The sequence below is a fragment of the Mytilus edulis genome, chromosome 7 (genome assembly GCF_963676685.1).
Source record: "Mytilus edulis chromosome 7, xbMytEdul2.2, whole genome shotgun sequence".
NCBI lineage: Eukaryota > Metazoa > Mollusca > Bivalvia > Mytilida > Mytilidae > Mytilus > Mytilus edulis.
In genome coordinates, this window is record NC_092350.1 from 24,546,666 (window position 1) to 24,568,534 (window position 21,869).

Sequence of the window (21,869 nt, forward strand, 5' to 3'; positions counted from 1 at the left end):
TTTTGACAGTTCTATAACTTCAAACAAGAACCAAAAAGTTAAGTTGTAATGCTAACTGATTTTTTTTGGTAAAACTTTGATTTCACAAGTTTTTCAATACATTAAGATCTAGAAATATTAAAATCAGTGAAAAATAGGAAGAAAAATAAGCACATTTGTCAACTTTTCTGCCATTAATACAACTGAAATTTTTATGCCCCACCTACGATAGTAGAGGGGCATTATGTTTTCTGGTCTGTGCGTCCGTTCGTCCGTCTGTTCGTCCGTCTGTTCGTTCGTTCGTTCGTCTGTTCGTTCGTCCGTCTGTCCCGCTTCAGGTTAAAGTTTTTGGTCAAGGTAGTTTTTGATGAAGTTGAAGTCCAATCAACTTGAAACTTAGTACACATGTTCCTTATGATATGATCTTTCTAATTTAAATGCCAAATTAGAGTTTTGACCCCAATTTTACGGTTCACTGAACATAGAAAATGATAGTGCAAATTTCAGGTTAAAGTTTTTGGCTTCAGGTTAAAGTTTTTGGTCAAGGTAGTTTTTGATGAAGTTGAAGTCCAATCAACTTGAAACTTAGTATACATGTGCCCTATGATATGATCTTTCTAATTTAAATGCCAAATTAGAGTTTTGACCCCAATTTTACGGTTCACTGAACATAGAAAATGATAGTGCAAATTTCAGGTTAAAGTTTTTGGTCAAGGTAGTTTTTGATGAAGTTGAAGTCCAATCAACTTGAAACTTAGTATACATGTGCCCTATGATATGATCTTTCTAATTTAAATGCCAAATTAGAGTTTTGACCCCAATTTTACGGTTCACTGAACTTAGAAAATGATAGTGCAAATTTCAGGTTAAAGTTTTTGGCTTCAGGTTAAAGTTTTTGGTCAAGGTAGTTTTTGATGAAGTTGAAGTCCAATCAACTTGAAACTTAGTATACATGTGCCCTATGATATGATCTTTCTAATTTAAATGCCAAATTAGAGTTTTGACCCCAATTTTACAGTTCACTGAACTTAGAAAATGATAGTGCAAATTTCAGGTTAAAGTTTTTGGCTTCAGGTTAAAGTTTTTGGTCAAGGTAGTTTTTGATGAAGTTGAAGTCCAATCAACTTGAAACTTAGTATACATGTGCCCTATGATATGATCTTTCTAATTTAAATGCCAAATTAGAGTTTTGACCCCAATTTTACGGTTCACTTAACATAGAAAATGATAGTGCAAATTTCAGGTTAAAGTTTTTGGTCAAGGTAGTTTTTGATAAAGTAGAAGTCCAATCAACTTGAAACTTAGTATACATGTTCCCTTTGATAAGATCATTCTAATTTTAATGCCAAATTAGAGAATTTATTCCAATTTCACAGTCCTTTAAACATAGAAAATGATAGTGTGAGTGGGGCATCCGTGTACTGTGGACACATTCTTGTTGTTTCATCATTTGGGCAGATTCTTTTGATGATTAGAAAATCATTTTTGTGGATAGAATTATATTTTACACTTAATTTAGATTAATACAATAGAAATATGACTTACCTTCAGAATTTTTTTAAAGAATTTTGGAAAAAACAATTTACTGAAGAAAATGATTTTGAAATTTCAACTCAAATGTGAATATTAAGTATTTTAGAACATAACAGTAGCACTATCTGTGGAACAGTTTTCATTTTTTGTTGAAACACTTTGTGTTACTATATTGAGGATTAATTTAATTTCATGGATACAAGTTATTTGAGTCTTAGATTAACATGTGTTGTTAACAAATAAGGGTTCTTGCTGGTTTTGTTTTCAAATAGCACCATGTATTTCAAATTATACAAATATCACAACTTCCCTCAAATTACAGCACCATATTTATAATATATTCTTTAATAAAATCTATTTAGATAGTACATGTTGCACACTGGTATAGAACAATATTGCACCATGGCACCTAATTTTGAAACAGTAAAATTTTGTACCAGAACAATAAGAAACCTGCAGTTTTTGCATCAGCTCTCTTAATTTTGATATCCACAGATTGAATGAGTCCTCAAACCACTTAGTATAGGTTGTAAATATGTGTAGGATGAAAAACAATTATTACCAGATAGTATTTGAATCATTATTTTTTACCTGATCATCTTTAGAATTAGATTTGCATTTAAATGTATTTATTTGAGTATAGTTCATTTTATTGAGATATCTCTTCTGTGGTGTTAATGAATGTTTGGTAAATATCATTAGAACAGTAACCAAACATCATCATTTAACCAAAAAATACTATGCTGTTTATGTAAGTGTAATAAAAAATAAAGTACAAATAGAGTAACGCTTAATGAAATAGTGGGCATAACATTTTGAAAACAAAATATTTTATTTATACCGAATTGTGTTTTAAAAATAATCATTCCAATTATATTTAAAATACACAGATCAGATTATAAGAGAATAAAGTATACTCAAAGAATTTCTTTTTTTTCATTAACTATTCAGTTACAATAGTTTATAAAGGTAATTTCCTCTCTATGCCATGCTAAAACTTTCATTGTAAAGATATACATCTAGCATGAAATGGACATTTATTTCATAAAAAAGCAATCTTATATCACAACATGAGCAAGGAGAGGGAAATACACAGTGAATTTACCAGTGCATGGTGGTGGTTGATCTTAGTCAGTCAGATGTTTTAATTCAATGATTATCATCCTCTTTATATAAAACATTTAACAGAACCAGTTCCATTCCATGTCTGCATCTGTTACCATGCCAACCAGTATGCATGTGTCTCATCCTGGTATGGCACAGCGTTCCCAGGTATATTTAAATTGACAGATTGGAGTTAGATTAGTAACTGATTTTAATGCATGTTGTAGATTTTGTTAGCTTACACTAAAGTGTGAAATCATGTCACCTAATACAAACTGTATTGGGAATTCTCTATATGCAGTCTATTCTTTTTATGACAAGCACAGATTTAACAAAAAGTTTACAAGTGAAAGCAACAGTTTTATAATAAATAAATATTTTCCAATTACTTTTATGCAGTAACTATTCTCTTGAAAAATTTAAAACATTTGTTACGCTCTGATCCAATTGTATTTGTCATAAAAAGAGTTGACTTTATACACCATATTATCTCCCCTTATGATCCACTGATCTGTGTATGGTAGATTGTTACTATTAAATTAGTTCTTTGAAGGATACATAAAAGTATATAAAGTTTATTTTTCACACATAAACTCATTTACAGCAGATATTGAAACCTCCTCACAAAGCTTGTGAACTAATGCTTGTAATAGTACAACAGTTTCTGTGTAACTTATTTTGTAATAATGCTTTTCTGTGCTTTTCAATTAATCAGCAAATATGAAGAAAAAAAATGGCAAAATAAGTTTTTTTTACAGTGATATAATAAAAAAATACTTAGTTCCTCATGGCAATGATTTTGGATTGTCAAATTTTCCTGTCTGAATTTTTAAGCAATTGCAGTACACCCTCATAACTTGTCATTTGGACATAGTGTTTATTAATTTCATCTAGGCTAGGGAAGCTTTTTGTCTCTTGGTCTTTTTAACTGACTGGTATGTAATGGATTTCTCTAAAAATAAACTTTTAATAATCATTTTGGTCATGCCTTTCATGTCTTCCAATGCCTACAATTTTTTGTACAGATATTAAATCATCTTTTTACACAGTTTAAAAATGTTTTTCTTTTAAAAAATTGTGTACCAATATTGCTGTGGCTTAATAAAATTATATCTATCTTTATCAACCAGGTTAACAGAAGCTTTTGTGTTGCACTAGCTGTGATCAATCCATGATTTATCAACTATTATTGATATTTGTTATGAGATTGCATTATTTTTATTTCAAAGCCTGGTGTAGGTGATAACCCATTTGGTTTTACACAGAACAAAATGAACATGGGACAACCAACGTCCACCGTGGGGTTTGGTAGCCCATCCATGGCAGATATCATGACAACACCTTCATCTAATATGGCAGGCAATAATTTGGTTTCTGTTAGTAGTTTATTATTATATTTGTGGTGATGTCTTGAAAATCATTGGAAAATGAAAATGGTTGGCAAACATTACGTACTGAATTGAATTTATGAAAATCAGCAAATTATATTCAATATTTTACCTTTATTTTTTGCAAAATGTGATTTTACTTAATGAATATAATGTTTCAGTAGACATCCATCTTCACTTTTTATACATTGTTATATGTGTTTGTACTTTTTTGTACTGAAAATAGTTTGTTTTCTCAGTTTCAGTTGAATTAATTATTGTTTGGTATAATTGCTTGTTGAAACCAAATGTTGTTGCCCTCCCCAAAATATCATTTTGATTCATCAATACGACTAACAATTAAATAAACAACTCAAAATGAAAGTAGTTTCTACATTTCATGTTTCAAAAATGCTAAATTTATTTGCTTTTTATCGTATTTAGGAATGAAAATTTGATAACGTAATTAACTATGCAGTCTTCATCATAAAAAAAAATCATCAAAGAAACCAGGCTATAAACATGATAAAAGACTCTTCATCAGTGTAGGTTAAATAAAGTTGAAGAGCATTAATGAGAACCAAAAATTTCCAAAGGACAATTGAAGTTAAAAGATTTTGAATATTACAGAGATAAATTCCTTAACCCTGTTGATTTATTTTATGCAGATGGTTTGTTCAAGTTTTATCAGTTATTGTTATTATAGCCCAGCTTTACAAAAGCTCTGGTATACTGTTTTATCTCTGTCTGTCTGTCAGTATGTCCATCCCATGAATATTTTTCGTCGCATCTCTCTCAGGAATTTCTGAAATTTGGTTTCAGGTTTTATATAAGTCTATACTGTGTGATGCGTTTTCAGATGCATCACTAAACAACTTCTGGTCACCTTATACTTTTAGCAGGCAGGGGTATCATTAGTGATATTTATTGCTATTATGAAAATGTTGTTCAAATTTCTATACATATTGTTATTGTAAAGAATTATTTGAAAGGTGAGAGGCAGTAATTTTTTAATTGCTTAAAAAATGTCCAATCTAAGCTTTCGTACTATTTTTTTTTTGAAAAGTGTTCTATATCCATAAGAATCAGACATGGTTAGAATTACAACTTGTTAATAAGTTACCATGGGAGATTATTTGAAATCATTGATCTCATCTCCCTTTCAATCTTCACAGAAAGTATTAAGCTTTAATAATATTTCAACAAGTAATCTGGATTTTCATTTAAAGAAAGCTTTCTAGTATGCATAGAAAACACTTTTCTAAAAGAAATAATTAAAAAATTTCAGTTTTGACTTTTTTTACGCAGTTGAAAAATTTATACTGGAGCAAGAGTCACTGACTTTTGCTCGAATATATGCATCTGCTCATAGTTGATGAAGAGATAAGTGTTTGTTAATAAAATAGGACTAGAGATTTTGAAATATTTTGATGTTGACATGGTTGATATATTCTAATTATATTTTTATGTAGACAACTCTATATAATCCCACCCACTCATATGCACATTCATTTAATAGCTTATATAATAATAGCAGTAGCATTCACACGCTTCAACACTTTAAGGTGATTTAATAATAAAATCTTTGCAGTTATGCATTTCGGTGAGAAAAATAATTTGAGACATCTTAAATGTCAACATAGGCAAATTTCTTTATTACTCGACAAACAAAAACTTTCAAAATGAAGTCCTTGATTTTCAGATTTTTTATATTTTTTTTTCATCATCTTCAATTGTTATAGCCTTGTATAAAATACATCATTTCCTTTAGTTAGGTTCTTTGATCAGACTTGTTTGTATATCATATGTTTTAATTTGGAAATCAACACAAAATTACCAAGGGAAATAACCCCAATAATTTCAGATTGAAACTATATATACAAAACAGCAATCATACACTGGTATATATGTATTATAGTTTATAAAATCATATTTTCACACCATTTTCATTAATGAGCAAGTGTTATATATCACACCAGATGTACTCAATATTTGTAAATATAGAAAATAACCTTAAAATGTTGTCCTTTATTAAAAAAATGAAATGTTTATATATTTCAGGGGGATTTTAACAGAGGGAATCAAGGTAATTGAAAATAAAATATTTTGAAATGATATATTTTCATATGCTCTTGAGAGGGAGCGGGAATCATAATCAAATAAATTTAGAAATGGTTTGAAGCGAAACATATATCATATTCATTTGGACTTGTGCAAATTTGTATCAAACAGCTTAAATAAAATAAAATGTCCAAAATGAAGTTTCTTAATTACTGATTAAATATTTTAGTAGTTTAATGTTGATCTCAAAGACTAATGATACTATTTTAAATTATAGTTATTATCCATATAGACACATCTGCATTTCCATTGGTCTTTATATCTTTTTAATCACTAATTTGTTGTTATTGCTTTCAGCCATCAGAATGCCAGCAATAAATCCTGCAAACACCATGCAGCAGAGCATGGGATCACAACAAGGCATCATGTCAACATCCATCCAATCACCACAGCAGGGTAACCAGCAATCTGGTTCCCAACAACCAATCCAGGCTGGAATAGACCCTGGTAACCTTCCCATCATTCCAAATCCTCCAATACAAGGACAGAACAAAGACAGGAAAATCATATGGTCAGGTAATGTGGACAAATTGTTAAATAAACATACAGTATTAGATATTCATGTTAATAGAGTTCTTAATTATAGATTGTGTTTAGAATTACAGCACAAATGGTTCCTTTACCACTATTAAATGTTGTAAAAAGGACAAACACATCACTTGTATAGCTGTGGAGTAAATAGTGCTTATAACATAAGTTGCACTATTATTGTAAATTGTATTATCTCTCCATTATAAAAGTTCAAGAAAATATCAACAGCTGTCAGAATAAAAAAAAAACAGTAAAAGAACACACAATACCATGGCAAAATAAAAGTGAAGACACCACACAGAAAACTTTGAAATTTGAACAAACAAGAACAAAACTAAAATCGTTGTGAGAAATTGATAATATGAAAGAAATAGCAATCTGCTCTACTAGTTGTACATAAAATATCCTTTATGAAGTGAAACAGATTTTTTTCTAAAGGATATCTAATTTATTTATTTTTTATTAAACCTTAGGTATGCTTGAATATCAGGAGAAGATTAAATCAAATGGTCCAACACAGCCTAAAATGGCTCGTCAACTACAGTGTCAACTCTCAATAGGGGCTGCAGACCCAGAAATGTAAGTATTGGTCCAACAAAGCCTAAAAAGGCTCGTCAACTAGTGTCAACTCTCAATAGAGCCGGCAGACCCAGAAATGTAAGTATTGGTCCAACACAGCCTAAAATGGCTCGTCAACTACAGTTGCAACTCTCAATAAGGGCTGTAGACCCAGAAATGTAAGTATTGGTCCAACACAGCCTAAAATGGCTCGTCAACTACAGTTGCAACTCTCAATAGGGGCTGCAGACCCAGAAATGTAAGTATTTGACCCTACAGAGCCCAAAACAAGCTTCAATATCTATTCTCAGTAGGGGTCACATACCAAAAAATCTAAGTATTTGGTCCATCACAGCCTTAAATGCTCCAAACTTCCTGTTCAGGCTACGTTTTTTTATTACACACTGATAGTCAGAAAAATTTGCATTTGAAAAAGGAATGAATAGCAAAATTCTCTTACTAACGCAAGTTAAGATTTATTTGATTGGGATCCTTAGCACATAGGGTCTAGTAGCTAAAGTAGAAGTCGTGGAATTCTAGAACTTAAATAAAAAAATGTATCCTTTAGAAAAATATTTCAAAATTCATGCAAAAATTTACTTTTCTACTTTCCTGATAAAGAATATTGAACCAGACTTGTCAAGATTTAACATCTTAATGACTAATCATCTTAAAGTAGGATTTACAACTGAATTTTACAGATTACAAACTATGGAACTAAACGACAGATTTTTAATAAAGACTTAAGAGAACAGATATTTTAAAAAGACTAAGAGACACTGAGACTGTTTAAAAATATATATTAACATCAAAATTCTGGATTAAGTAAGTTTTTTCATGAAAATCCTTTATTCACAGTTTTACTTGATGTATTTCAGCATTACTACAAACTGGCCAAAGGAACTAATAATGCAGTTGATACCACAGTCTTTGCTTAGCTCTCCACAGTTACAGCCATTGTTTAAAAGTTCTCGTCAAGTGGCCTTTCACTTCGGTAACCACAACGTGGACTCTTTAAGGAATCTCCACAGAACAATGGGTTCTGGTTTTGTAAGTAATAAACAACCTAATTGTATGAATGTGATGAAATAATATATAACTGATATAATACCAAAAAATATAACAGCTTCAATTCTATACTTAGTATTTTCAGTTTTGTTGAAATTAAAACAACATTAAGAGTTAACAAAAAAAATATAACTAGATTTTCTTTTTTAACCACAAAATGAATTGTATAAAAATCATATGAAACTTAAGGAAATATATTTTATCATTAATAAAGTTGATGTTATTTTGATTATTTATAGTAAATCAATCAACTTACCACATATTACATATAAGAAGTGTAGATATAAAAAGAAAATACAAAATTACCTCCCTTGTTCTATATTGTGGTGACAGTACATGATGTTGTCAGTCAAACAAATGATACAGGTCAATAGTACAGTGTGTCAATGTCAGAGTTGGGGTAATTGTAATTGTAATCGTTAATCAGCTGTAATTGATTACAATTTTTCAAGTAATCAGTGTAATCATTAATCAGCCTCAAATCTGATTACATGTAATTTAATTTAATCAATTACTTTTTAAAATAGGCTGTAATCCTGATTACTTTTTGATTACATTCTGATTACAATGAAAAAAATCTAAAACTGTTTTTATGTCAATTAATGAACCTTTTTGTTATTCATATTTAATAAATATTTTACATGTTAAATTATTTTTGTTTACTTTAAGCATGCAAATTGATTTGCATACTTCAGCAAAAAGATAAACTGTTTCAGTATTGAAAATTCATCATTAGCCAAAGCAGAGACATATACTACAATTATATGTCTCTGGCCTTTGAAAAAAGATATTGTACATATATTCACAATTTACAGATGTACATATATCATGTATATATATATGTATATTTGATAATAACTGTTACATTCAAGTAATACTTTTCTTTATAAACCCTGAATCGGTTCATTCCCTCTATTCCCACTTTTTATAAATCTGGTAAGAAAAGGTAAAATTTCATGTGGGAATAGAAGGAAAACTTGTGCAAACAAAGGATTATACTGTACAAACATTTTTTAATCAACTGTTAATTGACCAGGTTTTTTTTATTAGAACAGGTAATAAGTTATTTTTGCATCTGTTTAAATTCTGTTTTTTTTTTAAACAAGATAAATAATGAAGTAAAGTTAACAGTTTTCACCCATTATTTTACATCTTTGATTATTGGTCCAAGTAATTATATTTTAAAGTATACTTTTATTCCACATCTTAAGCCAACAGGAATCACCAAAAGCATTAAATTATCGTTTATTTAAAGTTACTTTGGAGTTTGAGAAACATTTATTTTGGATGACCGGCAGATATCCTTATTTCTTAAATTTGGAACTTTGAACATGAAATCTCCAAAAGAAACTGGAAGATGGCAAAACATAGAAAGAGAAAACAGAAAATGTGTATTGTGTAATTCAGATGCCATTGGTGATGAATACCATTACATTTTTAATTGTTCAGCTTTCGATAATTATAGAAAACAATGTATTGCATTTTACAATTATTATTATAGAAATAGAACAAACACATTGAAGTTTTATGACTTAATGATCATGAATTCCCCAAAATGTACAGAACTGAACGAACTTTGTAAACTTATTAAGGAGATCAATAACAAATTGAACTTTTCTGAGTGAACAATTGTGAATGCCTCTATCTACATTCATACATTATTTATTTATGTAATTGTATTGAAATATGTATAATTATCTCTATACCTTTCTGTAATTTGGTTTGTGAGAATAAAGATATATATATATACATATAAGATTATACTTGGTTATAATATTATTTATATCATGATTTATTAGTAAAGCAGACAATTTTTTAAAGTTACAAATTCAAAGATTTAAAAATAAATCTGACTCCAATCTATTTATCATAATTTTTCTTCATTTTTAAGTACAAATTCAAAAGTTTAAAAATAAATCTAACTCCAATCTATTTATCATAATTTTTCTCTATTTTTAAGTATCAATTTGATGAAGAAAGAAACATATTACAAATAAACAAGGTATTATACCCAAACAGTGTACCAAATATGTTATGCTTTAAAACAAAAAATACAGGTAAATCTTAGGTGAAATTCTAATTAACCCTGATTGTTATAAAAACAAATTATTTATCAAAACATCTATTGTTATTTGCAAGTGGGAATAGAAGGAATAGAATTTTTAAAAAGTGGGAATAGGAGGAAGACACCCCTGAATCATATTCTTTTGTTAAATTTGTGATTTTTGTCAACTTTGAATTGACAGGTAGGAGACCAATTAAGGTTTGTTTTTATTGCAATTACCAATTGAGCATAGCTGTAGGGCAATACATTTGATAAAAGATAAAAATTATCTAATTAGCACAAACTAAACATTTTGCTAAATAAAAGTTGGACAAAAAGTGTTGTTGAAAATAAACAAATTTTGGTATGGATTTGGACTGGACATGTAAAATGCAATGATTTTACTACTTATATTTTGTTTACAATTTGATTTAACAATTCTATTAAAATTTCAAATAGTTTTTTAACTGTTAACTTTATTTCATTCATATTTTAACTTCCATAAATTGCACCTTGTAATACATATAAAGTCTGGAAGAGATCAGAAGGCAAGTAACAGCAGATTCTTCATAAAACTTTATTCATTAAAATCAAAACAATTCAGAGATCAATGACGATAAAGTGTGATAAGTCATAACCAGTGACACAATGTGCATGCATATATACATTGAACTTTTGTGGTTTATTAAATGGATGAAGTTTGAAGTTATCATTTTATAATACTTAAAAAAAAATCCTTTTTTAAAAATGTTATTATAGCTATATTAAAAGTTTATTCATTCACATCATTCAAAATGTTATTTTCCTTTTCATAGTAATCAGATGTAATCATGATTACTTTGCTAATGTAATCATTAATTTAATCAGATACTTTCAGAAACGATGTAATCGTTAATTTAATTTAATCGTACAAATGACAAAGTAATTGTAATTTAATCAATTACATTGAAAGTAATCAGACCTATCTCTGGTCAATGTAAATGTGTGTAATATCAACCAGTTTGTAATAGTGGTAGACTATTCAGATGAAAGCTGTATGTTTTGATGTACATGTGTAAGTCTGGATCTTGGACCTGGCTTTTGGATTGCAATGTGTATAATCAAGGGACATAATTTATATTTTTTTACTTTTAGGCTGGTTGTGTTCATTTTCCTCCTGGTACCCAGTGTGATGTACGAGTATTACTCCTCCTGTTTAGTAACAAGAGGAAGGCCTTCATAGGACTGATCCCTAATGATCAGAAAGCATTTGTTGATGGTATAAGAAATGTGATATTTACCCATAAACTGAAGGTAAGTTATCTGCTAGTTAGTTAACATGCACTGCAAATTGAAAAAATAGTGCAACGTTTATATGATTGCAAATAATGCTTCAGAGTGAGTACTGCAATAATAAAAACTTGCATCCAATATCTGATACATATATCTGAATCCATATTTTTCAGAAGTTGGCAATACTAAATGCATGCAATAATTTGTGCATTTACAATATATACATAGACTGAAATGTTTTCTGAATTCTGATACCTCTTTTTGTTAAATAATTATTTTCAATTAAAATCCTAGACTAAAAGCCTATTGCATTGGTTTTGTATCCCTATATAGTGTAGGCAATAATAAAAGACTTAAAATTGATAAAGGCAGAACTTTATACAGTGATTATTTGGGTATACAGCCACAAATTTTAATGGCAAATGCCTATTCTTTCTCACAAGCTGATTTATCAACTGGAATGGTTTAAACTTATTTCCCCCTTGATTATTCTATCACTATGTTTTACAGCAAGCACAGGCCCAGCAGCAGGCTGGAGGAAGTCCACAGCAATTTGTACAGCAGCCTCAAGGTGGTTTACAAATGGGACAAGGCATGGCAAATTCCCCACAGGTAATTATTGTTCAAAGTTTTAGGTGTAATATTTTACCCCTTTAGTTATTTTATGAGAACTGAAGAATATATGTGCCTTTAAATTTCATTTACCAAGAAGATTTTGTGTAAAAAAAGATTATTATAGAAAAAAAAACACTAGAAGGGTTAATTAATTAACAAGAAAAACATTTGGTTAAGGATAAAATTCTGTTACTTTCACTAGTTTTCAGTCAATTATAAAAAACTACAGTGTTCAATGTTTGGAGTGTAACATTTGAATAGTTGGATCCTTATTTTACTATTACTTTTCTTTTCAGGAAATTAGTAGAATTTTATTTGAAAGGCAATAACTCCTGTCAAATTAGGTACAAATCCTGGGTCTAGAATATAGGGAATGTTACTTTATCTTTTAAAACCAAAAAAATAATCTGCGATTTTTTAAAATAATTTTTAAATCTTCATCATGATAAGGGTATAATGTTGCATAGAAACAAAAAATCATCAATTAATAAATTTTTTGACATTTTTTTCAGATGCAGCAGCCTGGACCAACGAATACAATGCCATCTACTGGCATGGTTACACAGACTTCAAATATGGTACTGACATTATTTTAATTTGTTCAGTTTTTGCTTTATATAAAGTAATAACAGCATCACACATACATGTTTTTTTATAAAAATATATAGAGAGATAAAAGACTTGGCATAGACATCTATTAATTAGGGAGTTAAATACCTTATCAAATATAGTGAAGCCTGACTAAACTGCAAACCCTTTTTATCTGTTTCAAATTTGTTATGATTTATAGTATAAAAACAACGGAAGTACTTTATCATACTTTAAAATTCATCAATTTTCTAATTCTTCAATTTTTGTAACTAACATTGAGTCTATGTACAGTTTCTGATCAATACTACATGATATATTAAAATTGGTGTTCTGAGGATAAAATATTATATATATATTATGACAACAATTATTTATTTTGCTAGGTGCCACAGGCTGGGAACATGCAGCAACTTCAGCAACAACAGGCGATGGTAATTATTGAATTAAAATATAGCTTTAATATTTGGGTCTCATTATTGAAAATAAATCATTGTTATGCTGTGAGTTAAACCAATTCTCTTCAACTTTGTTTGGCGTTATAACTGTTTTGATCTGAGAGTCACTGAATAGCCTTATGAAGATAAAACTCGCATCTGGTGTACTAAATTATAAGCCTCGTATCCTTGATTACTAAATAAGCCAAAATAAGTTATTATTTTGTATCAAATTTTATAACCGGATTCATAAATACTCGTATAGAATCATTGTATAGAAAAACATTATGAAGAATCAAAAACTTTTTAAGTTACAGGATTTATGTATAATGCTGTATCCATTTTTATTTTCCCATTTCGACATTCACAAATTATCATAGTTCAATGGTTTATGTTTATATTTCCACATCAAATATATAGCAGATATATGTCAGTCAGAATGATACAATTGAATCCTTTTGAGAAGACAAAAATTATTTCTTTGTTTTAATATGATTTTTTTTGAATTCTTTATAGCAACAAAAGATCCAGCAAGCAAAATTACAAGAACAACAAAAACAACAACAGTTATTAGGTAAGTTGGTGTCTGCTTAAAAAAATGATGTGATGTGTGTTTTATTTTATATTAACATTTTATTGTTTCTGCTTTATTTTAACTTCTGTTTTTAAGATGTTTTAAAAATAAGTTTTGGAATGAGCTTGTGACAATTTTCTATTCATATTTTTTGTCAAAATGTTTATTAGCCCAGCTTGTCTGAAAGGCCATGTGATTTAAAACCAAAATTTGGTAACCATTGTGTAAACATTTAAATATTCCATTTTTGTCGTTAGAGCAAAAACATAAATTGTATGCCTCATTTAGTTCTAAAAACTTCATAAGCCTTCTGGAATGAGTTTTGTAATTTTTTCTGAACATGAAAACTAAATAATTTCAAAGTTGACTTTATGCATGGCCTCTATACTCTATCATGTCATGCTTATTATGTGGAATTCATGGCAGCAATGATAGAACATACAACATTGCATTGAGGTTTTACCATTTAATAGGAGAATCACATTTGATTTCTGACAATACCTTGCCCCATCATACCCAAACTTATAAGGAATAATATATGGATGGGCCTTCATATTAGAGAAATCCACTTTCATTCCGATCGAGAAAAAAAGTATTTTTGATGCAATATTGCATTTTGGTCAAATTGACGCATAACTCCTTTAATATTGAAGTTATATTGCCCTGTAATGAAGATTCCCCCCTTTTTTCTATTGATAGAAGCTTTAGATAGCAGCCTGCCTTTTAATGCTAATTTTTACCATTTTTTTTGCATTTTTGCCTTTTATCTTGATAACTATTTTTCATACAAGTACAGTATATTGATAGAAAGTTTAAAAAATCAAAAATGACCAGCAGGATTATTTACCAATACTTCTCCATAGAGTTGTTGCCCTTCCATAATTTTTTCCGACAAAAAGTGGCCATTGTAGGTAAGCTACACAGGCTTTTCAGATCCTCTAGTATAAATTAGAATTGTTTTAGAACAAACAAAGGTACCTTAATTTTGTTTTTCCTAATTGGTTTGTAAAGTGGTGTATAAATGAAGATCAGATTAGAAATTAAAGATTTGATAGTCAATGTTGAAATATTATCTTATTATTTAATATCTTTAAGTTTTTGATTTCAAATATTAGATACCTTTTTCTTTTCTTCGACCCATAGAGATATTCTATGTTTTATTTTCATCTATAAAACAGTAGTATTTTTGTTACATTACAACTATTTTTAGAATCCATCTTCTTTAACATTATTTCTCTTATTTCCTGCTGTATCCTTTTAGATGAGATATATTTTGGTCCACCGCCAAATATGTATAGTGGTAGGTACATTGTCGCTATGGTGATGGCTATCCCATGATGCATGGCAAGCATCCCATACTATGCTAAATGGATGGTGCATGACATTTTATTTCAGGTCATTCTAAAAATACAATCATATTGGAGATATGGCTTTTGGATGAGGAAATTGTATCTTATAAATTTACTTCCTTTCCCTCTGTTAATTCTAAATATAGGGGACATTGGGTATTTTTTTATTATAGTTAGATGGGTTCTTTTCTATGTATGCTAATGTGAATTAAACATATGATAAAAAGGTTCTTTATTGTGTATGCTGATGTAAATTAAACAATTATAAACAAGGTTTTTAACATATGCTAATGTGAATTACTGTAAATTCAGAAATTAATTCACACATTTATTATTGTAATTTTTGAAAAGTGAACCAAAAAGGAAATTTAATTACTGAGATTTTAGATAAAGCTACATACAGATATTTGCACACGATATCAGAATGTCAATTTGTATGATTGCGATACTTAAAGGGGCACTAGCTACGATATATATAAAAAAATAAAGTATGATTTTTTTTTTAGATCAATCATTAATCAAATTGGAATAATGAAATAATAATTTGCTTTTAGCAATCAATTTCCTTTAATTTTGTTGAAATAAGCGATTAAACATAATTTTTGACTGATTCACTTGCAAGTGAAAACGTCATCATCATTCTAACCGGTATTCATGTGAACTTCAAGTTAACCCCTAGCTAGAGATTGACAACGCATGCATTGTACGTGTACTGGTTATTTAAAGAAAAAGAATGTCAACAATGAAAGTGAAACTACGGTAAATCATGTGATTACTAATTCGATGCACATAAAATCATTTTTATACGGTTAAAAACAATGAGAAACATCTATTTTTAATCTATAAAATAAAATCAAACAGACCTATAAAAATGCAATTGCACGTGTTGGTTTAATCTATTCGTATCTTTATTTTTGTTTACATCGCTTATATGGTCATCTGAGGTCAAATCGATAGTTAATTAGATGGCGTCTGGACTAAAATACACACGAAACGAACCTATATATTATCTACCCCATGCTCTGTAAACTGTTTATTTTAGACTTTTGATAGTTTGGATAAATGTTTTACATTGTTATAAACCAAATATGAGAATTTGAGTCAAATCGGTTACAATGAATTTGACAGCTAGTGCCCCTTTAAGCAATTTCATTATTCACATTAGTGAAAATCTCACGATTATTTCTGAATTTACTGTACAAAACTGATAAACTATCGTCAACAAACTGTTGTTCTGTTACTGATAAATTTTCTTCCTTATATGATTGTCATATTTAAAATAATTGGTGAATAAAACCCATTAGAACCCTAAAGTGAGAACAATTGAGATTCATTCCTTTTGGACAGTTCTTTCGCATCCGATCTTTTAAAAAAAAGTGACTATGATGTCAGAACAGTCAAAATAAAAAGCTAAAAAAGTATATATGATGTTAATGTAAGGAAGGTATCAATAACTCTATTAATGGGATCTAATAATGAAGTCAGTATGTTAAAATACAAAGGCAAGCAATATTAGATGACAGGGATACCATATTCTTCTACATAAATATGTCTAAGTTAAATCTCATACTATTTGCTTACCCTCCCATATATACAAGATGCTGTGGATCAAATTTCATTTGGTACCAATTTTCGTGGCTACAGGAAAAATAGTGTTGTAATATGGATATTTTATTTCATGGATTTACCACTGTGCTTAAACGGCTGTGGGTAACTGGAGCCACCTGGCGTCGGTAAGAAAGTTCGCTCTTATATAATAACAATACCATAAGTACAACATAAATGTTCAGCAATTAAAAAGTTATATCAATATTTTAGGGAAAGTTTGCAATGTAATGATGTAAAACATGATTAAATACTTTGAAATAAACTATTACAGCACGATTTTCCAAAACACTTAAGATGTCTGTAACTTGAAAACAACTTGTCCGTAACTTTTTTCATTATATCAAGTGATGTCCGTAACTTTAGCATGATATCTGTTATTCTCAAAGAATCGATATTCATGGATGTAAATGTTTTAAAGAAATGATAAATAACAAAAATACCGAACTCAAATAGATATTAAAAGCTGCAAGTCCTTTATCAAATTACAAAGCCAAAAGCTCAAATTAACACACCAAATGAATGGAAAACAACGGTCATATTCATGACTTAGTACAGGCATTACAAATTTAAATCACAAAATACTGATGGTCCTTCCTTTTAATACCTGCTCACGATCTATTGTATTGGCGGAAGATGAAAATCGGGAAAAATTAACGGTAAATCTGTGACACTCTTTTTAATAGCTGTGTTCTTTTTGTCTCTTTGTTAGTTTGTAGCATATCATAATTGTATAAATCTAGGTAATAATTAAGGGGTTTAATAGTGTTTAATGTCCTTAATATTGTTGAAATTGTCAATCTAATAATTTTGAAAAAAAAGTTATCCACATTCGAGAATTAAGTTACGGACAGTCTGATTATTTTTTACTAATAAGTTACAGACATCTTATGCATATTTTAAAAGTTGTCCTTGCGCAAATGTGAACTAAAAACTAACAAATTTATGTTGATGATAAGTAATTTCTTTATTCTATAATCCTATCAATATTTACATAGAGCATGAAAAACGTCACAAAACGTAGATTTTGTATCAATTTTATATCAACGAGTTTAGAGTCTGCCATCTTCGACTGTGAATTACCCATAGCCGTTTAAGCACAGTGAAAGTTTGCTTACAAGCCAGAGCAACCTTTACCCACTAAATCAAAGAAAATGGAAATCCCTCAAATAATTATGAATCCCAGTATTATGATTTTGTAATACACACAGGGGAATTAAATTTTCAATCTTACTTGAACTTTTTTGCAGGATTGAAATAAGAAACTATTCCACAATGGTTGGAAGATTTTGTTGACATTTTATAGTTGTGAGGACTTTTCTGTCATTTAAATATTTAATCGGTTCAAATCTAAAATAAATTGTCACGAACACTATTTATACCATGAATTACAATTTCATAAGCAGAATAATTTACTAACAATGTTTGAAAATAAGACTTAAAGATCCCTCAATTTTATACTACAGTAAGCCGCAGTCAGTAATTTATTTAATTTATCTTTGTTTGCACAGCTCTCTGTCTCATAGGCATGAATCATATATGGTTTCTTTCTGTACTTAGATCAATACAGAATTACTTAGACTTGCATATATATAATATATATGTTGTATTTGAATCAGCTTTAGGTCATCTGCAAACGTGTTGTAAACTATAGCACTCGTGTGTTGAGTTTGTAGACTTTTTGCATTTCTTTTAAAATTAAAACTATCATGTCAAAAAGGTAAACATTTAAAATGTATCATAAAAAAGCAAAACTTTCGTATGAAATGATTGTTTTAATACCGTATCTTAAAAGCTCACTATAATCATAATATTCAAGGTATTTTTTATTTTCAACAGAAGACTGTAAAAAAAACTATATACATTTATATAAATAATACATGTCATATGTCTTAATCAATTTTTATAAGGATTTAAAAATGTGGAGTGGTTTAATATCACTGGATTGTAATCACCTTGTCCAATTATTTTCATCGCCCTTTTCTTAGAAAATAACTGAAAAGCATGACTTCATATTGGAACCACATCTTGACAGTAATAAGAAATAAGTATTAATTGTGAGTGGTTTTCAGATACATGAGGTTATCACATCCTCTTTGCTGATACTTTGAATTTTTCAACATATTGCATAAAAACAATTTTTTCGCCACAGAACTTTCGGAAATTAATTAACAGATTGTGACTTTATATTTGATTATTAGTTTAAGAGTGATGAGTTGTACATGTAAACACTTTTATGAATGAATGATTTTATTCTCATAAACTAGTACATAGCTACAGAGATAATAACAGTTCATATATAATACATATCTTTGTTTCGCAAGTGTGAAAATAATAACATTATAATAATATTACAGTTCCTCTAACCAGGAGGACAGACTTTCAATGATATATATCGTATAAATCTACACAATTTTTCTAGTTCTACAACATTTTCAGATGAGAATACATTTTTAAATTTAATAATGTTTGCATTTTTGTTACAATAGTGTGGTAAATATTTTTCTCTTTCTATGTTAAAACAATTGCATGACATAATGTAGTGAAATTCATCGCCAATATCTTTAGAGCTACAGAGATTACAAGACCTTTCGGATCTCGGAATAGTTTGCCACCTTCCTGTCTCCACTGGCAAACGATGATTTCCGCATCTAAATTTACACAAAGTATATAAAAAATTAAAAGGCAAGGTCGACAAATACTTTTCAAATTTAAATTCAGTCTTGAAAATTCTATAACATAAACCTTTTGAAGATTGGTGTAAAGATCTGTCAAACACAAAATAATTTCTGTTTGGAGATGAAAAATTATATTTTCTTTGAAGTAATCCCACCATAGCTCTTAGTATACTCAAGTTCAATAGCTGTATTCCAAAATTGAGCATTTGATGTATATCAATGATATCCATGCATCAAAATGATTTCCAATCAAAATTCAGGTTTTAATTTAATTTTTATAAGAGTAAAAAAAGTTCTATACTTATATCTGGAATGTTTTTTATTATTGCCTGTTTTTTCCCCAGCATAAATCAGTTTTAAAAAGACAACAACTAAGGTTTAATACAGATCTTAAATTTTGTGTAAAACCATATCCAATTTCCATAATTTTGTTTAATGAGTTCATCAAACCACCTTCATTATTTTCCAGCTCAACAAAGGCTTCATCAACACAGATTACAGCTTCAGCAGCAACAACAACAACAACAACAACAGGCTAGTCAACAACAAGTCAGTAATCATCAACTTCAACAACTTTTGCTCAGTCAACAGGTAAATACCTACATAAGCCAATTAATAAAGGTACTGATTAGACAACTGGTAGGTAAAATCAAGGGTCAATCAACATGTCAGTAATCATCAACTGAAACAAATAATCCTAAGGCAAAAGTCAGTGAAGTAAGTAACAGCAACATGTGTCAATCCATATCAGTAATCATCACTTACAACAACTTACACTGAGTCGACAGGAATTTGGGTAAGTATCAACAACAAAGATTTATCAACAAATCTATGATTATCAATTACAACAACTAATGCTTAGTCAAGAGGTAAGTTACAACAACATGAGCTTATGAACAAGTCAGTAGTCATCAACTACCTTGGAGTCAGCAGGTGAGTTAAAAGAATCTTAGCCAATCAATGATTCAGTATACTTCAACGACAAAATCTATTGTTTACGCCAAAAATAATAAACAACAAAAAGAGTCAATCATTAAGGCGGTTATAAACAACTACAACAAACCCTATCTAGTCAATAGGCATTACAGTAAGCTACAACAATAATCAATAACAAGTCACTAATCAATAACTCCAACAACTATTTCCAATTAAAAAAACACTCGAGTTAGTAATAATAAGAAACAATGAAGAAGTCAGTAATCATAAATTACAACAACTATTTCTTTGTCAAATGTATTCAGGTTAGTAGCAACAAGAGTTGATCAACAAGTGAGTTTTCTTCTAAGTCAAAATGCAAGTAAAAGCTGTTTTTTGTGCAGATTATTTAGTTATACTCTTGCTAGGAGTTGATATGAGTCATTAAGATTATTAATTTTCAAATTGATTATTACAGCAACAAGGCCAGCAGATTAGACAGCCACCAATGATGATGCAGCAACAGCTCCGAGGACCCAATCCACAGGGACAACAGAACGTGATGGGAGGGGCACAACAGATGATGCCTAATTCAATGCAGATGGGTCAGCAAGGTCAGGTCATGGGTCAAGGCCAATCAAACTTATTAGACAATTTCGACTTCAATGATTTAATTTAAAAACTTGTTTTCTGTTATTATGGAGGAAGAAAATATCCAGAATGAGATTACATATCTTGTGAGGTAGAAGTGCAATTTGACATTTTTCATAAAAAGATTTTATAATGACCAAGAAAATAAATGTTTTGTCATTTTATAGATTTGTGCAAGTATTTAATATTTATTTGTATGAAATTTTTATCAAATATCATTAATTGCCTTAGAACAACAATGCTTTCTTATTTAGGTATATTGTTATAGGTGAGTGTAAGATTATCTGGTTTCTGAGTTGTACCAGACCAAATGATAAGTTGTAATACAATATTAAGCCAAAGAAAAGTCATCAGTCATTTATAGTTTTGCCTAACAACGAAGCTGTAACCATACAAAGGAATCACTTCTTTTGTCAGGTATTATTGTCTTGTTCCACACTTTATTTCAATCATCAACTCCTTAAAATTACATAACAAAATTCATCTACAGGACATGACATGATGATGTGTACCATCTTTTTTAAGGAGGCTCGCACGTACAAAAATTTCAGAAATTTTTTAAAGATTTTTGTTTTCATTACAAATTTTATTTATTACACATTTAGTTGTTACTTTATGATATGGTACAAAAATCAATGGGAAAAACAATTCGTTTTGGCCACAGATGACTTTTAAAATGTTATATCATTGAAAAAGCTCCAAACTATCTCCCTTTGATGCAAAAATGACATGTTTTTGCATTAAAATTGAAATATCTTTTTTTACTCATCGGTGACCTATATTTTTATATTATATTTTTCAAATAAGCTGTACTTAAACTACGTAACTGTAAAATTTACATGATTTCTGTAATTACGTTCTTTTTTTTATTTCTATATTA

The 21,869-nt window shown here is 29.3% G+C and overlaps 1 protein-coding gene across 8 annotated transcripts in view; it reads left to right on the forward strand.

The window, feature by feature from the left end:
• LOC139481094 (mediator of RNA polymerase II transcription subunit 25-like) overlaps positions 1-21,869 on the forward strand; it is a 44,332-nt gene that overhangs the window by 20,872 nt on the left and 1,591 nt on the right. The window contains exons 11-24 of one of the 8 annotated variants that reach the window (XM_071264187.1): positions 2,701-2,784; positions 3,846-3,992; positions 6,045-6,069; positions 6,402-6,620; positions 7,109-7,214; positions 8,072-8,243; positions 11,440-11,598; positions 12,088-12,189; positions 12,705-12,770; positions 13,167-13,214; positions 13,734-13,791; positions 15,053-15,091; positions 19,893-20,014; positions 20,817-21,517. In XM_071264187.1, the coding sequence (XP_071120288.1) occupies positions 2,701-2,784; positions 3,846-3,992; positions 6,045-6,069; positions 6,402-6,620; positions 7,109-7,214; positions 8,072-8,243; positions 11,440-11,598; positions 12,088-12,189; positions 12,705-12,770; positions 13,167-13,214; positions 13,734-13,791; positions 15,053-15,091; positions 19,893-20,014; positions 20,817-21,017 (1,548 nt within the window). In that variant the 3' untranslated portion in view covers positions 21,018-21,517. The remainder of the gene's footprint in view (positions 1-2,700; positions 2,785-3,845; positions 3,993-6,044; positions 6,070-6,401; positions 6,621-7,108; positions 7,215-8,071; positions 8,244-11,439; positions 11,599-12,087; positions 12,190-12,704; positions 12,771-13,166; positions 13,215-13,733; positions 13,792-15,052; positions 15,092-19,892; positions 20,015-20,816; positions 21,518-21,869) is intronic. The other 7 variants (XM_071264191.1, XM_071264188.1, XM_071264189.1 and 4 more) reach the window with 7 other exon arrangements.